Source organism: Mixophyes fleayi, chromosome 9 (assembly GCF_038048845.1).
Source record: "Mixophyes fleayi isolate aMixFle1 chromosome 9, aMixFle1.hap1, whole genome shotgun sequence".
NCBI classification, from domain to species: domain Eukaryota; kingdom Metazoa; phylum Chordata; class Amphibia; order Anura; family Limnodynastidae; genus Mixophyes; species Mixophyes fleayi.
The window spans coordinates 115,905-139,435 of record NC_134410.1 but is presented as its reverse complement, the minus strand read 5'-3'; the positions used below and the strand labels follow the sequence as shown (position 1 = coordinate 139,435).

At 45.5% G+C, this 23,531-nt stretch overlaps 1 protein-coding gene across 1 annotated transcript; it reads left to right on the top strand.

Annotated features, from left to right (window-relative positions):
* Positions 1-8,438: 8,438 nt before the first annotated feature.
* MYPOP (Myb related transcription factor, partner of profilin) lies at positions 8,439-16,341 on the top strand. The gene is made up of 3 exons (XM_075186143.1): positions 8,439-8,526; positions 12,533-12,970; positions 14,498-16,341. Exons 2-3 carry the CDS (start codon positions 12,568-12,570, stop codon positions 15,121-15,123), a joined length of 1,029 nt encoding a protein of 342 aa, XP_075042244.1. The 5' UTR covers positions 8,439-8,526; positions 12,533-12,567; the 3' UTR covers positions 15,124-16,341.
* The last annotated feature ends 7,190 nt before the right edge of the window (positions 16,342-23,531 follow it).

Here is a 23,531-nt window from a genome sequence, read left to right as displayed (position 1 = left end):
CATTCCTGTAAGTCTCTGTCTCTTTATACTCTCCTTTATTGATACTCTAGTCCCTCAGCTGTCAGTCTAACTCTCCAGTACCACCTCTATGTCGATGACACCCAAATCTACCTGTCCTCTCCTGACCTCTCCCTTTCCCTCCTCACTAAAGTATTCTGCTCCCTCTCTGCCATCTCCTCCTGGATGTCCCAATATCTCCTTGAACGCTACATGGCCAACTCCAAACTTATAGTCTTCCCCCCCACTAGACCCTCCTCCCCTCCCACTCTCTCCATCACTACTGGTAATACCAACATCTCCTCTTCTCCACAAGTTTGATGATTGGGTGACATCTGTTACTCCTCCCTTTCTTTCACCCCCAGATTCAATCCCTCACCCAGTCCTGACACTTCTTTCTCCACAACATTGCCCATATCAGACCCTTCCTCTACCCTGATGCCACCAAAACTCTCACCCATTCTCTGATCATCTCCCACCTCATCTACTGCGACCTCCGCTGTACTGGCTACCCCCACACCCACCTTGCTCCTCTTCAGTCCCTACTCAATGCTGTAGCCCGTCTAATCTTCCTCTCTCACTGGTCTACATCTGCATCCCCTCTCTGCCACTAGCTCCCCTCCGCTATATAATCCTCTTCAAACCCTTCTCCCTCTCCAACTCCACTGCTCCTTACGTCTCCAACCTCATTTCCACTCATACTCCCACTCGCCCTCTATGATCTGGCAACGGCCGCTGCCTCACATCCCATCTGGTTACCCCGTCTCACTCCTGCATTCAAGATTTATTCTGGGCTGTCGCCTTTCTCTGGAACGATCTCCCTCGTTCTAGCAGGCTAAACCCTAGCCTGCAAATCTTCAAATGTTCCCTCAAAACCCACCTGTCCAGGACAACCTACCCTTCCTCCGTCTAACCTCCTCTGTCCCCTCCACCTCCCATCTCTTCTTGTTCCTCTATCACTCTGCTCCTCTTACTACCCTCTTACTTGTTTCCCCCTTCTGAGTATCCCCTCACCCTTCGTTGTTTTCCGTCATTCTCTCCCTTCATTTTAGACTGTAAGCTCCCGCGAGCAGGACCCTCTTTACCTCCTCACCCTGTTACCTCTGCTCCAGGTCATTTATGCAGCTGGAGCAGACAATATGCCCCTGCCTCTGGTTATTTTCTGCTCCGTCCTTCCGATCTCCTTCACTGCTCTGCCCCTGTTAGTCGTGCCCGAGTGCCTGGGCTCAGGTCTACCTGTTTCACTCCCCACCTCCTCTTTACTCGTTTCTATTCTTCCTGGTACTGCTTCATCTCAGCCAAGTTGTTTTTTGAATTGCACCCTGTATTTGTGATGCCCTTATGCTGCGCTTTGTCCATGCTCTATGTAGGACGCTGCAGACCCTTTGTGGCGCCATATAAATAAAGGATCATAATAATAAAATAATAATACACTCTCCTCTAGCCTCTCTCTCTGCTGCTCTTTCCCCTGAGTGATCCTGTCAGTCTCTGTTTCCTTGTAATCTCCTTTATCCTCTCACTCTCTCACTAACTTCCTGCTCTTCCCCATCAGACATCCTGTCAGTCTCTCTGTCAGTCTCACTCTCCTTCTATTTCTGCCTGGCAGCTTTCTCCCATTTCTGCTCCTCTCCTGTGTTCCCTTCTCTGGTTATTCACCTTTGTACATTTCCCTCTCTCTCTGATCTCACCCCTCTGCCACGTTATCACGCTCTAAACTTCACACCCTCTCTGCCAGTTCTTACGTTCTGCCCCGGACAGCTCCTCTGCCATCTCCTTGTACATCTTCCGTGCTCTGTCCCTAACTTTCATCATTCTTCTGTGGGCTCCTAGTTCTGGGGTCCTCTCTCTGACTGGATACAGCACTTTCTCTGTTGCGCTCTGCGGAGGTCCATTAACCCCTGACATGACAGCCAGTAATATAAACTCAACTAATGGTGACCAATAATGTCACATTAAATCTCATAACCACAGAAAACACTTATATATGGAATCTTTACATTTTAACACCTCAATACATTGAACCTGGGGACTGGATATCAATCAAAGTGTCATAACCCCAGCTGTAGGGCAATACAGTCATAACCCCAGCTGTAGGGCAATACAGTCATAACCCCAGCTGTAGGGCAATACAGTCATAACCCCAGCTGTAGGGCAATACAGTCATTACCCCAGCTGTAGGGCAATACATATATACTGGGCCACTGTTGTATAACATACAGATCAAACAATAAACACTCTCCATTGCCTTCCAATCAGACTCGCTGCCAAAGATTCCTCAAATGACTGAGTCCTTTCATCTGGTAAATGTTATGGTCACTTTACTGGCGACGTTCAGAGGCTAAAGATGAAGAAATTGTATCCTCACCTGTGTAAACTTAGAGATACCAGATCACAAGGGGTTGAATACTTATTCAGTATGTTTTAGGGAAATACTGAGTCTTATACACTGGGCCTGAATCATTAATGCAAAGTAAACACAAATTGTGATTTTTTTAAAAAATACAATGAATTATATGCACATTCATATTCAACAAAGAATGGAGCAGAAGATACATCTGGTGATGAATACGGGTCTATGTCCGCTCTGCTCTAACAGACACTGCAGGATACGTCCAATACATATTTGGGATATAGAGTCACAAAATATAGCACAAAAGAACACCTATTTAATTGTCAGCTGTCATTAATGCATTCACTGCGAGCGCATCACGGAAGAGGGGACCAGGGAGTGAGATGGATCGTGTCCTGAACGGTCAGGTGACCGCAACAGGTAAGTTTTTTTTTGGTTTTTTTTTGTTTTTTTATAGGAGTCCTGCCTCGGGACCCCTCGTCCGCTGGGCCCCCGGGCAACTGCCCATCATGCCCAGTCGGAAATACGGCCCTGCCTTAGAGATACCCAGAGCTTGAATCGGACGCTGCTGCGTGTGCTCCAGCTTCGCACACCCTTACTGTACACTGACTACGTACATACCCCCTTACTGTACACTGACTACGTACATACACCCTTACTGTACACTGACTACGTACATACGCCCTTACTGTACACTGACTACGTGTATAAACCCTTACTGTACACTGACTACGTGCATACGTGCTTACTGTATACTGACTACGTGTATAAACCCTTACTGTACACTGACTACGTGCATACGCGCTTACTGTATACTGACTACGTGTATAAACCCTTACTGTACACTGACTATGTGCATACGCCCTTACTGTATACTGACTACGTGTATAAACCCTTACTGTACACTGACTATGGGTATACGCCCTTACTGTACACTGACTACGGGTATACGCCCTTACTGTACACTGACTACGGGTATACGCCCTTACTGTACACTGACTACGGGTATACGCCCTTACTGTACACTGACTACGGGTATACGCCCTTACTGTACACTGACTACGTGTATAAACCCTTACTGTATACTGACTATGTGCATAAACCCTTACTGTACACTGACTACGTGCATAAACCCTTACTGTACACTGACTATGTGCATAAACCCTTACTGTACACAGACTACGGGTATACGCCCTTACTGTACACTGACTACATGCATACGCCCTTACTGTACACTGACTACGGGTATACACCCTTACTGTACACATGAACGTTGTTTAATATCTGATACTAATATTTCTGGACTGCCTATTGAAGTGGAATCTCAACGGGATTTGGTACCGGGGACTCAATACCTCCATCAACCGTCTAAATTCCACTGCACAGATGGCGGACTCAGGACGCACCAACATAGCTGTTACGGCCGCAGTTATCCGCTTTGCCATAGGATGACTATCTAGGAGGGCACTGCAGTGGCAGACAGGATGGCAGTTTGAAATACTAGGCCCCAAAGAGCACATAATGCCAAAAAAAGAGTTGCAAGATGGAATTGTCCTTGGGCCCTCCCACCCACTCTGATGTTGTTGAAATAGGACATGCACACTTTAACAAACCAATCATTTCAGTGACAGGGACTACCAAACAACTGTGGCTGAAATGATTGGTTTGTTTGGGCCCCCACACCAAAAAAGCTATTCATCTCTCCCTGTACAAACTAAACTGGCTCTACTGAGGCAAGATGTCGTCCTCATCCTCATCCTCTGATTCCTCTCCCCCTTCAGTGTGTACTTCCTCCTCCTCACACATTATCAATTCGTCCCCGCTGGACTCCACAACCACAGGTCACTCTGTACTATCTGGAGGGCAGTGCTGTACTTCATTGAGGAATTGATAATTAATTTTTATGAACATCATTTTTTCAACGTTTTGCGGAAGCAACCTCCTTCGCCGCTCACTGACCAGGTTCCCCGCTGCACTAAAAACTCTTTCCGAGTACACACTGGAGGGGGGACAACTCAGGTAAAATATAGCCAGTTTGTACAGGGGCTTCCAAACTACCTTTTTTTCCTGCCAGTAACAATATGGACTGTCTGACATGTCTATTTGGATGGTGTCAGCAAAGTAATCCTCCACCATTTTTTCAATAGTGACAGCATCCAATGCAGCGACAGTAGACATGTCTGCAATGGTTGGCAGGTCCTTCAGTCCGGACCAGATGTTATCAGCATCCCCGCCAGCGGCTCTTTTAGGAAAACTGAGCTTTTTCCTCGCAGCCACAGGTGTTGAAGAAAATGAAGGAGGAGCTGTAGGCATGTCACGGTCCTCTTCAGAGGACAATCTCCTGACCAGCAGGTCTTTGCACCGCTGTAGACTTGTGTCCGCCGGAAACAGAGACACAACATACGCTTTAAACCGAGGATCCAGCACGGTGGCCAGAATGTATTCCTCTGACTTTAAAAGAGTGACCACCCTCGGATCCTGGCAAAGCGTACGAAGGGCTTCATCCACAAGAGCTACATGCTTTGTTGAATCGCAATGCTTTACCAGCTCCTCCCTTACTTTCTCCAGCTGCTTCTGCAACAGCCTGATCAGGGGAATCACCTGACTCAAGCTGGCAGTGTCGGAACTGACTTCTCGTGTGGCAAGTTCAAACGGCTGGAGAACCTTGCACAACACGAAAATCAGTCTCCACTGCGCTTGACTCAGGCGCATCCCCACTCCTTTGCCTATGTCGTAGGTGGCTGTGTAGGCTTGAATGGCCTTTTGCTGCTCCTCCATCCTCTGCAGCATATAGAGGGTGGAGTTCCAGCTCGTCACAACCTCTTGTTTGAGGTGATGGCAGGGCAGGTTCAGCCTTTTTTGATGTTGCTGGAGTTTGCGGTAGGCACTGGCAGAATGCTGAAAGTGTCCAGCAATTTTGCGGGCCACCACAAGCATCTCCTGCACACCCCTGTCACTCTTCAGGTAATGCTGCACCACCAAATTAACGGTGTGGACAAAACATGGGACGTGCTGGAAATTGCCCATATGTAATGCCCGCACAATGTTACTGGAGTTGTCTGACACCACAAATCCCCAGGAGAGTCTAAGTGGGGTAAACCACTGCGAGATTATTTCCCCCAGTTTCTCTAAGAGGTTGTCAGCGTTGTGCCTCTTATTAAAACCGGTGATACACAATGTTGCCTGCCTTGGAACGAGCAGCCTTTTTGGAGATGCTGCTACTGATGCAGCTGCTGCTGTTGCTGCGGAAGGCGATGCATCTACCCAGTGGGCTGTCAGTCATATAGTCCTTCGTTTGCCCTGAACCACTTGTCCACATGTCCGTGGTTAAGTGGACAGTGGGTACAACCACATTTTTCAGAGCACTGAGGACACTTGTTCGTACTTCTCTGTACATCCCGGGTTTCGCCTGCCTAGTGAAGTGGAATCTAGACGGGATTTGGTACCAGGGACACAATACCTCCATCAACCGTCTAAATCCCACTCAACTGATGGCGGACACCGGACGCACATCTAACAGCAACATAGCTGTTACAGCCGCAGTTATCCGCTTTGCAATAGAGTGACTACTGTCGTACTTTGTGCTCATGGCAAACAACTGTTGGACGGTCAACTGTTTGGTGAAAGACGTAGCGGTCTTACGACTTCCCCTCTGGGAAGATGCAGTGGCAGTAGTAGGCGTACTGCTGCAGAATTCCTCGGATGAATCCCGGATTGAAGAGGACTCAGTCATGCTGGTGACATGGCCTGCAGGACTATATCTGATGGAGATCGTGGAGGAAGTTGACGAGGAGGGTGTTGGTGGTGTGTATACAACAGGACCAAGGGATTTAGGTGTCCCTGGACTGCTGACGGTCCTAGCCACAGGTCCTGAACTAAACACTGAATTATGAAGGTTCTTTAGGTGACGTATAAGGGAGGATGTCCCTAGGTGGCCAAGATCCTTACCCCTGCTTATTTGAGCTTTACATAAGGTACATATGGCCATACATTTGTTGTCCGGATTGGGATAAAAATAACTCCAGACCGAAGAGGTGGATTTTTTGGTCTTCTGACCAGGCATGACGATGGGCTTTTTCATCCCATGGACAACAACTGTTTCCCCCCCTGGTGCCTCATTGAAGATAACCACATCAGCATCCTCCTCGTGAAGTTCCTCCTCAGCGCCAGCTACATCAATATCCTCCTCCCGATGTACAACATTGACACCTTCATTAGCTAAATCTGTAACTGGACTGTGGGTGATCCTTCCAGCATATGCAGAGGGCGTGCTGCAAATGGTGGAAGGAGTCACCTCTTCCCGTACAGTGATGGGAAGGTCAGGCTTCGCAACCACCAACACCCTTGGTCTCGCCTTGGGGATTTGTGATGCCATCTGTTTAGAAGGCAGAGTTGTTTGCTGTGTTATTGAGGACAGCTTAAGTCTCTTAAATTTTTTAGAGGGGGGGAGGAGGAGGGCTTAGATCCTTGGGTGAAGCTGAACCACTAGTCATGAACACGGGCCAGGGCCTAAGATGTTCCTTGCCACTCCGTGTCGTAAATGGCATATTGGCAAGTTTACGTTTCTCCTCAGATGATTTCAATTTTCTTTTTTTGCTAATTTTAGTGAACTTTGGCTTTTTGGATTTTACATGCCCTCTACTAGGAGATTGGGCATCGCCCTTGGCAGACGACGTTGATGGCATTTCATTGTCTATGTCATGACTAGTGCCAGCAGCTTTAGCATTTGGAGGAAGTGGGTCTTGATCTTTCCCTACTTTATCCTGCAAATTTTTGTACTCCATTATAGTTAAATCTCTGGTACTAAAATTTCTGGACTGCAAGAACAGTGAACGTAGGTAAATATAGCAGTACTAATATTTCTGGACTGCAAGAACAGTGAACGTAGGTAAATATAGCAGTACTAATATTTCTGGACTGCAAGAATATATTGCACTAGATTTTTTTTTATACTTTTTAAATTATTTTTTTATATTATTTTTTTTCTTTTTTTTAGAAAAAAATTATGATTTTTTAATAATTATAAAATTACTATGGACTTAGCAGAACAAAGCACAGGACAAAAGCACCACTGGACTCAGCAGGACAGAGCACTGGACAAAGCACCACTTGACTAAACTGATCAGCAGGACAGAGCACAGGGTCTCCAAAACAACCTCCCTCTTCAGTGATCGTAGGGAGAATGAAGATGGCGGCCGCGAGCGGGGAATTTATGACATCCGAGTCTCATGTCATAGCCTCGTTTTGGATTGCTTTGGCGGCCGGAAGATCCCGTCGAATCCGCACTGTTCGGGTGGGCTCAGATCAGCGAAATCCGAGCCTGCTCATCTTTAGACATAATGGGTCTACATTGTGCGCAAAAAGCATAATTGTCAATTGATCCCTAATTTCCAAATAAAAGATCCAGTCTTAAGGATTCGTCCCTGCAAATGTCCATAGTAAGCATAACCCTAATGTCCACTATAATTCCTCTTATTCTGTATCTGTCATGTGTTTTACCTATTTTTATCCTCTGTACTTTATAAGTCAATATTTATCGATATGAAGTATTTAAAATACAAAACATTACCTTACATCCAAGTTAAGCAATGAAGTCATGCTGATGATTGTAGTGCACCAAGTCCCAAGTACACAGCAATCTGAATGACCTGCTCGGCAGCGCTGGAGTCAGTGCCAGGAGGTGCCGCACTGCCATCTGGTGGCCACTATGAGGAACTCACTGGAAAGTCAGGTCCAGGAGGTGCCGCACTGCCACCCGGTGGCCACTATGAGGAACTCACTGGAAAGTCAGGTCCAGGAGGTGCCGCACTGCCATCTGGTGGCCACTATGAGGAACTCACTGGAAAGTCAGGTCCAGGAGGTGCCGCACTGCCACCCGGTGGCCACTATGCAGAACGAACGGGAAAGTCCGGTCCACGTGGTGCCGCGCTGCCATCTGGTGGTCACTATGCAGAACGAACGGGAAAGTCCGGTCCAGGAGGTGCCGCACTGCCATCTGGTGGTCACTATGCAGAACGCAGGGAGGGTATTATGTCCCAGAATCCTGGTGTATGCAGGATGGGGAGTGTTTGCAGTGACGCAGTGCGGAGCATGCTCTGCTGTGCACAGGGTGAGCAGATGAGGAGGGGGGGGAGAGGAAGTGGAAGAGGTGGAGCAGAAGCAGAAGAAGCTTCAAAAAGGTGAGAATATAAATATAAAATATTCTGCACACATAGTGCATTCAGCTGCCTCATTCATAGAGCGTCATCCAGCCCTGATCTGCGTACAGGAGAGCAACAGTGCAGCTTCTTGCCCTGTGTAACCCTGCACCCCCCCCCCCCCCCTTCAAGCACAGCGCACAGTGCTTCCTATTTACAGAGCATATTGCGCTCTTAGCACCCTCTGTACTGCGCATCCTGCACTCTGTACTGTGCTTGTTGCACTCTGATGTCCCTCTGTAGAGTGCTGACTACATTTCCATCTCTACTCTACTTGCATTGCGTTGTAGTGAACATTGCATGCTGCACAGACAGTAAAACACAACTTCAATATCCAAATAAATACTTCTGGGATCATCTATTTCAGTCATTTTACTTTTACATGTTTCTCTTATAATACAACTCAGTTTAGTTTAATTTATGTCTTATAATAATGGACAGGATCCCCCCTCACACAGTATATATAAAAAAACTTGTCTTATATCCAATACAGAGGAAGATTTTGTGGGGAGAAAAAGGCTGCGCACACTCACTCCAAGAACTGAACACCCCTTTAAATGTCCCCTCTCTACCCTATTAAACTCTGTTGAATATCCCAGTCCAGCCAAATGAAATGTTCTTTTTTTGCATGTGCCTGTACTCAGCAAGGAATGTCCTCCACCCTCACCTATGCAGCACCTTCATGGTCCACAAATCCTTGTGTTTACCCGGAAAAATGGGTGTAAAAATAAATCGCTGTACATTCATGTGCACAGCATCCTAGAGCCCGGCACATCAAGGGTTAAGATTGCACTGAGGTTATGTAACTTCCTATAACTGCAAACCTCTCAGTGGTCACAGTTTGTGTCATTAAAGCACCCAGGATAGCAGATGGCACCATTATTATATGCTTATGTTAATAATAAGGTGCAAATAACACAACTGTCCTGTGTCCCATATTGACTGTCCAGTTATTGGCTCATCCATGTAATACACATCAGGCTAATTACACACAGCATCTGGTATCTGACTCTTCCCTGCGTTTATCTATCACCAAATAACATCATATGTTGTGTAAATTCCAGAATAATTATATTTTCTTTCACTATGAAAACCTTTGTGATTGTTAATGCTATGTAAAGTAGCTGCAGTGGTCACACACATTATTTTATTTATAAAGTATTTGTACAAGGAAATTTTTCAGTCACCTGTTTGAAAAAATTGTTGCTGTCTGCGAAGTTGCAAATTGGTGAATTTTTAAAAAAGAAAAAACAATATACCCTCGGTGGCTCAGTGGTTAGCACTTCTATGTCACAGGTCAGGAGTTTGATTCCAAACCATGACCTTATCTGTGAGGAGTTTGTATGTTCTCCCCGTGTTTGCGTGGGATTCCTCCGGGTGCTCCGGTTTCCCCCCACACCCCAAAAACATACTGGTAGGTTAATTGGCTGCTATCAGATTTACCCTAATCTGTGTGTGTGTGTGTGTGTGTGTGTGTGTGTATTAGGGAATTTAGACTGTAAGCTCCAATGGGGCAGGGACTGATGTGAGTGAGTTCTCTGTACAGCGCTGTGGAATCAGTGGTGCTATATAAATAAATGATGATGATGATGATACACACACCTACACAATTTGCCTTCAGATCTGTCATCTTCATCTCTCATAACCATCTGCTGAAAAGACCCTGACTGTACACTGTACAGATATCTGCCTACACTGCTGTCGTGTGTACACACTGCCACATTTGCCCGACATCATTCCATCATTGATCGCGATTTTTAGAAAGTTTATAAACAGATACGATGTGTTTTGTTAAGATAAAACATGATGATGGGAGCGTACGAACTAATGCAGCATCTTACCAAACACTTGTTTATCGTGTGATCTGCGTGATAATTACATTGGTGAGTACCCAGCTTTAGACTATTGAAGAACTCTGAAGTTGTAACTGTGCTCAGTTCAGTTACATTCTCCCTAACTCGTTACTTTGCAATATTCCTGCAGTTTCTTCAGAGATGTATCAGTAATTAACCATTGTCCCACTGATTATATTCTGCTGTGTCTGCCGTACACTCGGAATCATTTGATGACTCGGTTGAAAAAAGTAAAAATTTAACATTAAAGTTATATAATACAAAATTATAATAAATGGAGATTTGCATATTTTCATTTATCTAAAGACCTTATCCAGGACTGGAGATTCACGTGCAGAGATAATTTATATGTGTGTTTCTCAAATTAGAAAATGGCATAAATTATATGATTATAAATCAATCATTAATCATTATTCACACCTGTTATGTATTTATTGTGCATATATCTCTACAGGTCCGTGGAGGCAATATGTCCGGCTCATGTTTATCGATACATCAAAAATGTGTAACGGTATAAATTACTGCCTCTTCATTTCAATCATTATAGGCTGTTAGCGCTTTCATTCACTTTAAGGAGTATAAATCTGCACATGTAGTAGTATGAGCATTAGCCACACATTACGTTATTGCAACTATGTTTCTTCTATACCTCATATCACATTGAGAATTAGGGAGTGACAATTTAACTAGTGATAACAGGTCTGTGCAGCTGTCAGTCACTCTGGGCATGTTTCAGAGTGAGATGTTTGTGTATCGTATCTTTGCGTTATTTCACACCGCACATGCTGAGAAAATACAACTGCGGCTATTCAGACCTGCAAAATTTTACTGCTGAACAGGTGACGGGGGAGGGAAGGGGGCTGTTATAGACAACGTACAGTAAGTTCATCTTCCAGCAATCGTGTACAGATTCAGACCGGAACGTAGTTGCAGATACAGCTGATAAAGCGGTTTTATTTGTGGGTGGTCAGAAGTAGGTGTGAGTAGTGCATGATGATGATGAACGCTTAGTAAGACGTAGTAGTCGCTCAGCCGTATATCAGGATTTGCTGAGTGTGTTGTTGTATCATGTCAGGAAGTTGTTCCTGCTGTATTAGTTGGTTATAGTTTAAAAGATGCCTCACAGCAGTTATGTTCGTAACATATAAAATAAAAGTTTTTTATACATATACGCGGGTTGGGCGTCAGTGTCTGAGGGGTGTGTCTGTTGTCAAGCGGACGCATCTGCTCCTCCTTCAGACCTGGACGCCTCTTTCACGTCATACATACACTGACGTCACAAGTTACATTGTGTTCCACTCTGGATCAGCGCTCTGTGTCTGCTCCGTTAGAGAACCCCCTGCGCACCCAGCATGGTGGAACTACGCTAATTATTTCATGTATATTACTCTGCTCAGTAGCACCCATACTGTGGGGTATATTAATGTCACATAACGCAGACGATGAGGCTCAGTATGTATCCGTAAAGACGTGCAGTCAGTTTGTACAAGGTGTGGCTCTGGATAGACACTGTCTCTATCCCGGTACAAGTTTCCCCAGTTACCAATACCGGACATATATTGGGACCTCCCTAGTTCTAAGTTATCTTTTATTTCTTTCAATATAATCTCTCTGTACATCATTACATTTACAGAAATTTCTTTCTCAATCTTATCACAGGAGTTATTTTCACTTTGTTTTTTTGTCATTTGTTTTGATGTTTTATATTTTTCATGTATTTTAAACATTCCATTGATGACATAAACTATTAATCTCTCATGAATTGGTCTTTTGTTAACAGATTGTTCAAATGTTACCCGAATATTTCACGAACATCGTTTTTGTGAACTGGGCCACTTATTACAGTCATTAAGCACAAATTCTAAATAAATAAAATGCAATAATCTGTTCTATTTAAATTTATGATATTGTGATAATGACATTTAAGGCCATAATTAGACTAAATAGAACTTATCTTGTGCACTAATATTCTTGCTATGAAACCATTGAGACCAGGGCCGTCCCTGGGAGCCCACAGACTGCAGGTTATTGGTTGATCCTGGTATTATTGTTTGGCGCATACTCAGAGTTCTGAATGTTTGGAATAAGTTTGTGTTCTGTTTCCTATCTAATTTCTCTTCTCCGTTCTCATTTAGCCAAAACCCTGGAGGCCATCGTGAATGCTCTCGCCATGTCTGGCGACACGGAGGAAGTGACGCGTCTCCGGAAACCAAGGTTTTCTTATGAGGAGAACCAGATCCTTATCAGAGAGGTCCGTGCTCACTATTCTATGTTGTACGGCGCACAGAGCCGACGCCTCAGTGTGGCCGAGCGTCGCCGCGTGTGGGAGGGCATTGCTGCAAAGATCAACGCAATCACCAACTGGAAGCGCACTGCGCAGGAAGTACAGAAGCGCTGGAATGATTTTAAGAGACGGACCAAGGAGAAGCTGGCGCGCGTGCCTCACTCCACCCAGAACGGGACGGCGGAGGAGGTGCTGACCGCAGAGGAGGAGACCATCTTTGCCATCCTGGGCCCGGGAGTGGTACCTGGGAGAGATCACTATATCCCGGGGACACGGCTGGGCCATATGGGTGAGTTGCTAGAAATATGCTTATAACACAACAATTGATAAAAGAAAATTAGGGGATTTAAATGGTACAATTTGCACTTTTCCACTTTTGACTGTTGTTGGGAAGAAGTAAAAATGAGCTTTAAAACGGTGCCATGTGGTGAGGCCTGGGGGCTGGTGGTAGTGAGGTATGAGGCCTGGGGGCTGGTGATGGTGAGGTATGAGGCCTGGCGTGGTGGTGGTAGTGAGGTATGAGGCCTGGCGTGGTGGTGGTAGTGAGGTATGAGGCCTGGCATGCTGGTGAGGTATGAGGCCTGGCTTGGTGGTGAGGTATGAGGCCTGGCGTGGTGGTGAGGTATGAGGCCTGGCGTGCTGGTGAGGTATGAGGCCTGGTGTGCTGTATCTGTAGTTACTGTGTGTGTGTGTGTGTGTATATATGTATATATATGTGTGTGTATATATGTATATATGTGTGTGTATATATGTGTGTGTATATATGTATATATGTGTGTGTATATATGTATATATGTGTGTGTATATATGTGTGTGTATATATGTATATATGTGTGTGTATATATGTGTGTGTGTGTGTATATATATATATATATATATATATATATATATATATATATACAGCTTTGTACAGTTGTTTCTCTATTCATGTTCTCCTTAAGGTGAGATTAATAGACAACACTGACAGATATATTCCTTGGTGATTATTAGGGTGAGCCTTGAATCTAGTTATTTTGCTTCCACTTCATATTTGTACGTTGTCCTGTGCTGCAGACACAATGAGCTGATAACTATAGATTAGTATTTAATGTTTACTGGTGCTCAGCTGCAGACATCCCAGTAGTCGGAGTTACCGCTCCTTCTCGGGAAACATGAAGGTGTTGTAGGGATGACGGCGGCTGGATGGAGGTCTGGTGTCTGTCCCTGTTGTGGCAGCAACACCCTCCTGTTATCTGGGGGGAAGGTTGGTACCTCAATATCATATAATACCCCTTGATGGTAATATGAGGAAATGTTGTTTTCATATAATTTGCCATCATTTTATAAAATTTCCCTATGTGGAGGTAAATTACCTCAATATTCTATAGTAAATAACACACTTTTATTTCCAGTATTGATATTTGTATATCCCATGTATATTTTAACACAGTTTTACAAATGACCCCGTTTGCTGTTTTCTCTATTTTGGAGCAGCGTTACATTACGTAGAACTGTATCCGCTGCTGTCATCTTACTATGCACCAATCTGCAGACCTCTCACTTATAACCTGCGTAGGGAGGAGGATGTATTGTGATATCTTACACTATAAATACCTGAGCTGTTCATTCACTATTAGAGTTTTTATACCTTGACAGAACCTTTTACTTATGAAGCTTGTGCTACATGCATACAGGGCCGGATTACCCCGAGTTCTAACTGGGCTACAGCCCAGGGGCCTCCCTTCCCTTAATCCGGCCCTACGTGCATAGCTTATGGTGATGCCAGTAATAACATAACTCACATGTATAATACAATCTGTCTTTTCTCATCCCACAGACTTACATTTACCAGGACCCGGCTCCTCTAGTGCAGAGAACTCTCTAAGTGGTCCTTGTTGTCCTCCTGACGCTCCGATGCTTCTCCATCCCAAGGAATCTCCTTCACCAACTCCCCAAATTCACATTGTCCAATTACCCCAGCTAAGCCCATCGCCGGATCCTTCAGACGGGGCGTCCCCACACACATTGCCTCCAGGCTCCTGCTCTCCGATGCTTGCCCCCGGGGCAGTTAGCCAGCACTATGACCCAACGGTTGCCATGCTTAGAGCCCAACAGGAAACGGCCGAAGCTATACGGCACCTCACATATACCTTACGTCAGAGCATGGACCGTTTGACCAATGTCCTGGCAGCCATTTTGCCTCTTATACCTCCACAGCCAGCATCACCCTCCCCCTCTGCCCTCATTGATCCCGTCTACTATCCCACCAAGACAGAGCCGGAGTCAGAACCCTGTTCTGTGAGTTATGAGGTGGAAGAAAATCTGGATGTGCATGAAGAGGGTGGAGAGCTGGATGGGGCAGAAGAACAGGCTCTCTCTCCGCCCTCTCCTCCTCCCAACAAGAGGAAGAGATTCGCCTACTTGACGCCACGCAAGCGCAGAGGGCGCTGGAAAAACGTGTAAATAACGACCATAGTGTAAGGGTGAACTGCTGTATAATGAGAACCCCACAAATTCAGGACTATATTCCCCTATCAGAAGACATACAAAGCTTTCATACCCTAGTAGGACTCCTCTATTTGTTTTATTTTTTAGCATTAGCGGAGAACTATTTTAAAATCAGACATTTGTAGAACAGAAATGTCCAGACCTGCTCCTCCCATAATCCTGTAATTGGCTGAGGTTGATTGGAGTTGTAATGACCGCTCAGCTGTACACAACGTTTTACAAATCTCCAGAATTTCACGGATATAACAAATTATTAACCCTAATTCACTTAATTTACTTCAGATGTTTGCTTCTATTTTACCTAAAAGAAAATTATAAAGTCATTTTCCACTTTTTGTACCTTTCTGTCTCTCCCCCTTACTGATGACATCTCTGAACTGAAACACATTTGTTGTAAGTCTCTTCCTGGTCATTAAATGTGGGTACTCCCATTTACAGTTATTAATAAGTAATCGTTTTAGTTTGCTTATTATAGTCCATGTTTAGGGAGCATGTGATGTACAGAAGCGCCCACTGAGGATGGATCTGTGTTGAGCACACTCAGATGAGTACGTAAGGAGTACCCTCATTATTACTAATAGTGTCTGTCTTGCATTATTAAGGTTTACAAGGAACCTGTCAGAACAGTCCCTTAGTATATCCTACACTCAGCCCAAACAGCGATCCCACTGAAGCCACATCTAATATGTCCCGTTAGGAGCACAATGACAACCCTTACTGGACCAGCGATTGCCCATAGATTGAAGCAATTATCCAATACGCCACTTCCATATTATTACTGCCAATACGCGGCCTCCTTTCCTGTAGTATGTAATACTGATCTTCCTATACCGCTAGGTAGGTGAGAGGGCGGGGGACCGAGGGTTTCTGGGGATATTGTCACCCTGTCCAGTTGTGTGTTTCCTGCTACTCTCAGGTTATTCCTTTTGCTATTTTTCTAAGTGTATTTTACATATTATTCATCATGATGCGTCTGTTCCTCTCACACTTCTTACCTGTTCTCCTCTCTCTAGATGAACATAGCCCAAAAAGCAATATATATGTATATAAATATGCATTCTCGCTGTAGATAGTATCGGCCCCCTCGTTAAGTTAATTAGCCAGATGGTCATTTACGTTGGAGAATTAATTATGTATGTAAATAATTACATATTAAAAGATTCTGATTTGTAATATGTTGTCTTCATTAAATCATCGTCATCAGTTATTTATATAGCGCCACTGATTCCGCAGCGCTGTACAGAGAACTCACATCAGTCCCTGCCCCATTGGGCAGGGAATTGAACTCATGACCCCAGTGCTGTGAGGCAGAAGTGCTACCCACTGAGCCATCGTGCTGCCCCTGCTGCTTCCAAACTTCTCTCCCTCTCCTCCTCCCTTGGTCTCTCTCATTGGACCTCCTCTCCCATCGCAGTGCCCACTCCCTTGATCTGGTCTTTTCACACCTCGGTGCTGTCTCCAACCTCATTAATTCGCCTTTTCCTCTCTGACCACCATCTCCTCTCTTTCAGCATCTCTCCATCTCTCACCTCCCCCATCCCCCAAGGTTACTCTCACCAGACATAATCTTGACACCATTGATCCTACCACATTCTCCTCCCTGGTCTCGCTCCTCTCCCCCATCACCACTCTTTCTTGCCCCGATGAGGCTGTCTCCTATAATCACACCCTTACCACTGCATTTGACTCGGTCTCCCCGGCTGTCACCATCGAGCTTTGTCGTTCCCCGCCTCACCGTGGCACTCAACTGACCCACTATCTTCATGAAAGTGCACAACGGCTCTGGAGACAGTCACTCTCCTACTGACTTTTCCTCCACTTCAAGTTCACACTTACCTCCTAGAGTTTGGCCCTATCACTCTCTTAAACAATCCTTTAAGGCTCTCATTTCCTCCCAATCCTCCAACCCCTGTTGCCTTTTTGCCACATTCAACTCCCTCCCCACTCTCTTCTGTCGACTTCGCTACCCACTTTACCTCCAAAATTGAGTCAATACGTCATAACATCTCCTCCCAGCAGTTTTCTCATATCTGTTAAAGTGCAGCCGGGCACCAAGTTGTTAATACTGTAAGATAACCATCCTCACGCCATATTATTATACAAATTACTAACATCAGCAATGGCTGATTGTATTGCCTGGTAGTTACCTGGAGAAGGACTTCTGTGTGTGCATTGTAATCAACTACTAAAGGGTCTCCAGCGCTTATAGGCGATAAAACAAACAAATGAATATAAATGGGACATCAAGTGCAGCAAATCAAACAGAGGAAGTGTAAATCCTCTAAATAATATAGATACAGAAAAACAGATTGCGCATAGGATGTCCTTAATATAGATAGATACAGTATGATAATAAAACCAAAACAATAATGAATATAGATTGATATTTACTTAGTATACAAATGGTTAAAACAATTTAATACATGTACCAATATAACACATGATCCAGTGCACAGGCTCAATGACCCATTTGGAAAAAAAACCACAAAATGTGTTTTATATTCCACAGAACTTCCAATGTTTCCAAAAGATTGTCCTAGAACAATTAGATAAAAGATGTTTGACAAAAAATATACAAAAGGCTCCGTGATGTCGAGTAAAGTCATAATTTCAGATGACAACTTGCCACATACTGAATAGAGCGATGGGGGTGATTAGTTATACACCTCTCTAGTATTGGTTATATCGCATTCATATGGCAGCGGTAAATTGCAAATATAAAGAGTGTATCCGTCTTCCGTATCTAATGTAGCCAAAATAAAATGAATCCAGCCATAGATAAAGGAGTCAAGCTTACCCGCCTCGACAGTCCAGATTGAAAATGTAAGTCCGCCGTCTGAGCGGCTAGGCAGTCCAAAACGAAACTTGAATATTGGTGCGCACCAGTGAGTCCGTCCGGACAAACACAGGCTTGAGTGGAAGGTTCCTTGAAAGAGCTTTGTAAATGTAAAGAACGCCTCTGGAGACAATGTAACAAAGGTCTTCACAATAAATGAGGCCAGAGAGAAAGAATGTAATTACCTGGAGAAGGACTTCGGTGTGTGCATTGTAATCACACAGTGATTCATCCCTGGTTTACTACACAAAATACTTCATAATGTCAGGAAACAAAACATAATTAATAACATAATTATTTACCCATCCCTTGTTTTAATACTTCTTAGAAGAATGAAGAAATGTTACCGCTGGGTTCTAGGCATCAGCTATTTTCAACCTATTGGTAAATAGAGAAGCAAAACACTGACCAGCCTTTGCCAATCATGTACAATGTATAAAATACATTGTACATTGGTGCATACTTACCTCACCCCCTAATGCCGTCGGCAGGCTCAATGACGTCTTCAGCTGCAGCTGCCTACTTGCTTCATCGTCATTGGCTGCTGTCGGGGTGAAGAGGAGTCGTCATCGGGCAGGGTCGGGAACCAGCTCCTTCGGAATAGTCACGTCGGGGTGAGTCTTGTCGCTCTTCTCGGCATCGATATGCAGTACCACACCCCATTGGTGTAAGACCCAGCACACTAAATATGTCCAAAAGTATTGTTATCAGTGAGAGGGGAGCTTTAGTATACTCTGTCTTTAGGATGGCATTTCTTCAGCTGGCGTATGTAGCCTTGTTACCTGTGTCTCATCTTGGACACATTAACATTACCTCGGTATAGTCAATGGCTAGGTAACTACATCTATCATATAGACGTGTCAAGAGCTGTAGTTATATGTCTAATAATAAGAAGATGTATCTTAGTTGTACTACACAGTATCTCCCATAAGACAGCTTATTACCCATAGCTCTAATACGCAGTATCTTCAATTAGGGTTCTGTCACCAGCTGTCCCAGGCCTGACCTGACACTATACGGAGAGACAGCTCATTGCCCAGGGCCCTACTTCCACTCTGGGACAATTTGTTGTCATTTACTTTCAATGTGGGTTTAGTTTTTGCTAAAATGTACTTTGTACCCCTCCTCCATGTTACACAATCCACCCTAATGTTACACAATCTACATAAAATAAAACTAATCCAACCTACTGAATCGCCCACAAGAAGTCAGAGAGATTAAACAACAGACCAGCTCAGCTTCTCTTTATGGTGAAGAGGATTTAGAGACCACCATGTCTGCAGCGGATACAACCCTCCCAGTCAAGGTGCAATGAGTTTCCAGTCTATGCTGATAATGTATCCTCCATCCGGGCTGGAATCGGTGCCATCAAACGTGTCCAAGCTTGTGAATGTGGCTATCTGACTCCTGGACGAGCTTCGACCCCCTGTATGTAGAAGACTTTTTTAAAGTTACTCTAAAGTTACGTCGCACTACTTGTAATCTGGCCCAGCCCCAACACAACGTCTTATAGCGCGCATGGATGTCATTGGCCCAGTACCAATGCTCTGCAGACAATAAAGGAAGCAGTTGTCTTCTCTAGACCCAGACTGTATGAATAACCACAGACCAGTATCAAACTTTACATTTCCAGGGAAGGTTATTTAGAAAGTGGTTACAACCCAACTGAAAACCCCTCTGTCAACCCATGATAGTTATGGTCCATTCCAGATAGGATTCATGGGATGACAGCAATGAAACCAGCCATGGTACGTCTGCTCAATGTTCTTCTGATGGCCAGAGATGCAGATGTTCAATCTTAACCCTCCTGGACCTCTCTGCAGCATTTGATACCGTGGACCATGGATTCTAACAGAGCACCTGAAGAATTTGTGTGGACTGTAGGACACAGTCCTTGGCTGGATCATATCGTTTCTCACTGGCATAGGGTCTTCAGGATACATCCATGATGCAATCCCCAGACCTTCATCTGGAGAACATACCCAGAATGCAGCATTTGGTACCGTGGACCATGGATTCTAACAGAGCACCTGAAGAGTGTGTGTGTGTGTGTGTCACGTTCACTAGAGTTCTTGACCCAATGCTCTGCTAGTTGTTATCACTACTCTCGAGGCGCGGAGTCTAACGCAGTGACTGCTCTTCATCATCATCAACATTTATATAGCGCCAGCAAATTCCGTAGCGCTTTACAATTGGGAACAAACATTAATAAGACAATACTAGGTAATACATACAGACAGAGAGGTAAGAGAACCCTGCTCGAAAGCTTACAATCTATAGGACAATGGGAGTTAGAAACACAAGGGCATGTGCTACATCATATTGCACAATGGACCAGCTAGACTGCAAAGGTAAAAGTACTGAGTGGGCTGTGTATGTTGCAATGTTGGTCAGAGGGTTGTTGTCTTGCGTTAGCTGTGTAGAGGATGGCAATAGGGTAATCTAGGGAAATTAATATGATGGTTGAGGAATATCATAACCTTGTCTGAAGAGGGGGGTTTTCAGTGAACGCTTGAAGGTTTGAAGACTAGAGGAAAGTCTTACTGTGCGAGGGAGGGAATTCCACGAAGTAGGTACCCCGGAAAAAATCCTGTAACCGAGAATGGGAGGATGTGATGAGAGTGGAGGAGAGACGTAGATCTTGTGCAGAACGGAGGTGTCGAGTAGGGAGATATTTCGAGACAAGTGAGGAGATGTATGTCGGTGCAATTTTGTTGATGGCCTTGTATGTTAGTAGAAGAATTTTATATTGGATTCGTTGAAATACAGGCAGCCAATGAAGAGTCTTCTCCAGGGACCCCCGCAAGAGGGTTTGATTTTGCGGCATCACGGCGCAGGTCGCGGTCCTCAAGAGAGTGCCGCAGAGCAACGGAGTACAGCTAACTATAATGTTAATAATAGAAATAATGTGAGGGTACTCAGGAGAACGTAGATATATACGATGATGGTAACAACACTTGCCCGGCAAGAGAGATAATAAAACATAAACTATAGGATAAGCAAACAGAGGTAATGTTATCCCAATAACACTAAAGCAAATAAGTCCAATGAGAAAGATATAACCTGATGGTAGCAATTGGCCAGAAATAATTAATGCTGATAGAATAAAAGGTTGCCAACAGGTAATGGGTAACAGTCACTTCAGCCCACGACAGCAGGCTAGTTAACCACAGTTGTGGTTAAGTATCCGGCCAACAGGTGAGAAGCAGCGGTCACTACAGCATACATCAGGAGGCAGGTTTACCACGGATGTGGCTAAGAGTATCCGGCCAACAGGTGAGAAGCAGCGGTCACTACAGCATACATCAGGAGGCAGGTTTACCACGGATGTGGCTAAGAGTATCCGGCCAACAGGTGAGAAGCAGCGGTCACTACAGCATACATCAGGAGGCAGGTTTACCACGGATGTGGCTAAAAGTATCCGACCAACAGGTGAGAAGCAGCGGTCACTACAGCATACATCAGGAGGCAGGTTTACCACGGATGTGGCTAAAAGTATCCGACCAACAGGTGAGAAGCAGCGGTCACTACAGCATACATTAGGAGGCAGGTTTACCACGGATGTGGCTAAGAGTATCCGGCCAACAGGTGAGAAGCAGCGGTCACTATAGCATACAGCAGGAGGCAGGTTTACCACGGGTGTGGCTAAGAGTATCCGGCCAACAGGTCAGAAGCAGCGGTCACTATAGCATACATCAGGAGGCAGGTTTACCACGGATGTGGCTAAGAGTATCCGGCCAACAGGTCAGAAGCAGCGGTCACTATAGCATACAGCAGGAGGCAGGTTTACCACGGATGTGTCTAAGAGTATCCGACCAACAGGTGAGAAGCAGCGGTCACTACAGCATACATCAGGAGGCAGACTACCACGGATGTGGCTAAGAGTATCCGGCCAACAGGTGAGAAGCAGCGGTCACTATAGCATACAGCAGGAGGCAGGTTTACCACGGATGTGGCTAAGAGTATCCGACCAACAGGTGAGAAGCAGCGGTCACTACAGCATACATCAGGAGGCAGGTTTACCACGGATGTGGTTAAGAGTATCCGACCAACAGGTGAGAAGCAGCGGTCACTACAGCATACAGCGGGAGGCAGGTTTACCACGGATGTGGTTAAGAGTATCCGGCCAACAGGTGAGAAGCAGTGGTCACTACAGCATACATCAGGAGGCAGGTTTACCACGGATGTGGCTAAGAGTATCCGACCAACAGGTGAGAAGCAGCGGTCACTACAGCATACATTAGGAGGCAGACTACCACGGATGTGGCTAAGAGTATCCGACCAACAGGTGAGAAGCAGCGGTCACTACAGCATACAGCGGGAGGCAGGTTTACCACGGATGTGGCTAAGAGTATCCGGCCAACAGGTGAGAAGCAGCGGTCACTATAGCATACAGCAGGAGGCAGGTTTACCACGGATGTGGCTAAGAGTATCCGACCAACAGGTGAGAAGCAGCGGTCACTACAGCATACATCAGGAGGCAGGTTTACCACGGATGTGGCTAAGAGTATCCGACCAACAGGTGAGAAGCAGCGGTCACTACAGCATACATTAGGAGGCAGACTACCACGGATGTGGCTAAGAGTATCCAACCAACAGGTGAGAAGCAGCGGTCACTACAGCATACAGCGGGAGGCAGGTTTACCACGGATGTGGTTAAGAGTATCCGGCCAACAGGTGAGAAGCAGCGGTCACTACAGCATACATCAGGAGGCAGACTACCACGGATGTGGCTAAGAGTATCCGGCCAACAGGTGAGAAGCAGCGGTCACTACAGCATACAGCGGGAGGCAGGTTTACCACGGATGTGGTTAAGAGTATCCGGCCAACAGGTGAGAAGCAGCGGTCACTACAGCATACATCAGGAGGCAGACTACCACGGATGTGGCTAAGAGTATCCGGCCAACAGGTGAGAAGCAGCGGTCACTATAGCATACAGCAGGAGGCAGGTTTACCACGGATGTGGCTAAGAGTATCCGACCAACAGGTGAGAAGCAGCGGTCACTATAGCATACAGCGGGAGGCAGGTTTACCACGGATGTGGCTAAGAGTATCCGTCCAACAGGTGAGAAGCAGCGGTCACTACAGCATACAGCGGGAGGCAGGTTTACCACGGATGTGGTTAAGAGTATCCGGCCAACAGGTGAGAAGCAGCGGTCACTATAGCATACAGCAGGAGGCAGGTTTACCACGGATGTGGCTAAGAGTATCCGACCAACAGGTGAGAAGCAGCGGTCACTATAGCATACAGCGGGAGGCAGGTTTACCACGGATGTGGCTAAGAGTATCCGACCAACAGGTGAGAAGCAGCGGTCACTACAGCATACAGCGGGAGGCAGGTTTACCACGGATGTGGCCAAGAGTATCCGGCCAACAGGTGAGAAGCAGCGGTCACTACAGCAGGAGGCAGGTTTACCACGGATGTGGCTAAGAGTATCCGACCAACAGGTGAGAAGCAGCGGTCACTATAGCATACAGCGGGAGGCAGGTTTACCACGGATGTGGCTAAGAGTATCCGGCCAACAGG

Excerpts from the sequence above, each read along its gene's own strand:
- MYPOP (XM_075186143.1), top strand. The coding sequence starts at position 12,568 with ATGTCTGGCGACACGGAGGAAGTGACGCGTCTCCGGAAACCAAGGTTT. Across the intron at positions 12,971-14,497 it reads GACACGGCTGGGCCATATGG|ACTTACATTTACCAGGACCC; the intron begins GTGAGTTGCTAG and ends CTCATCCCACAG.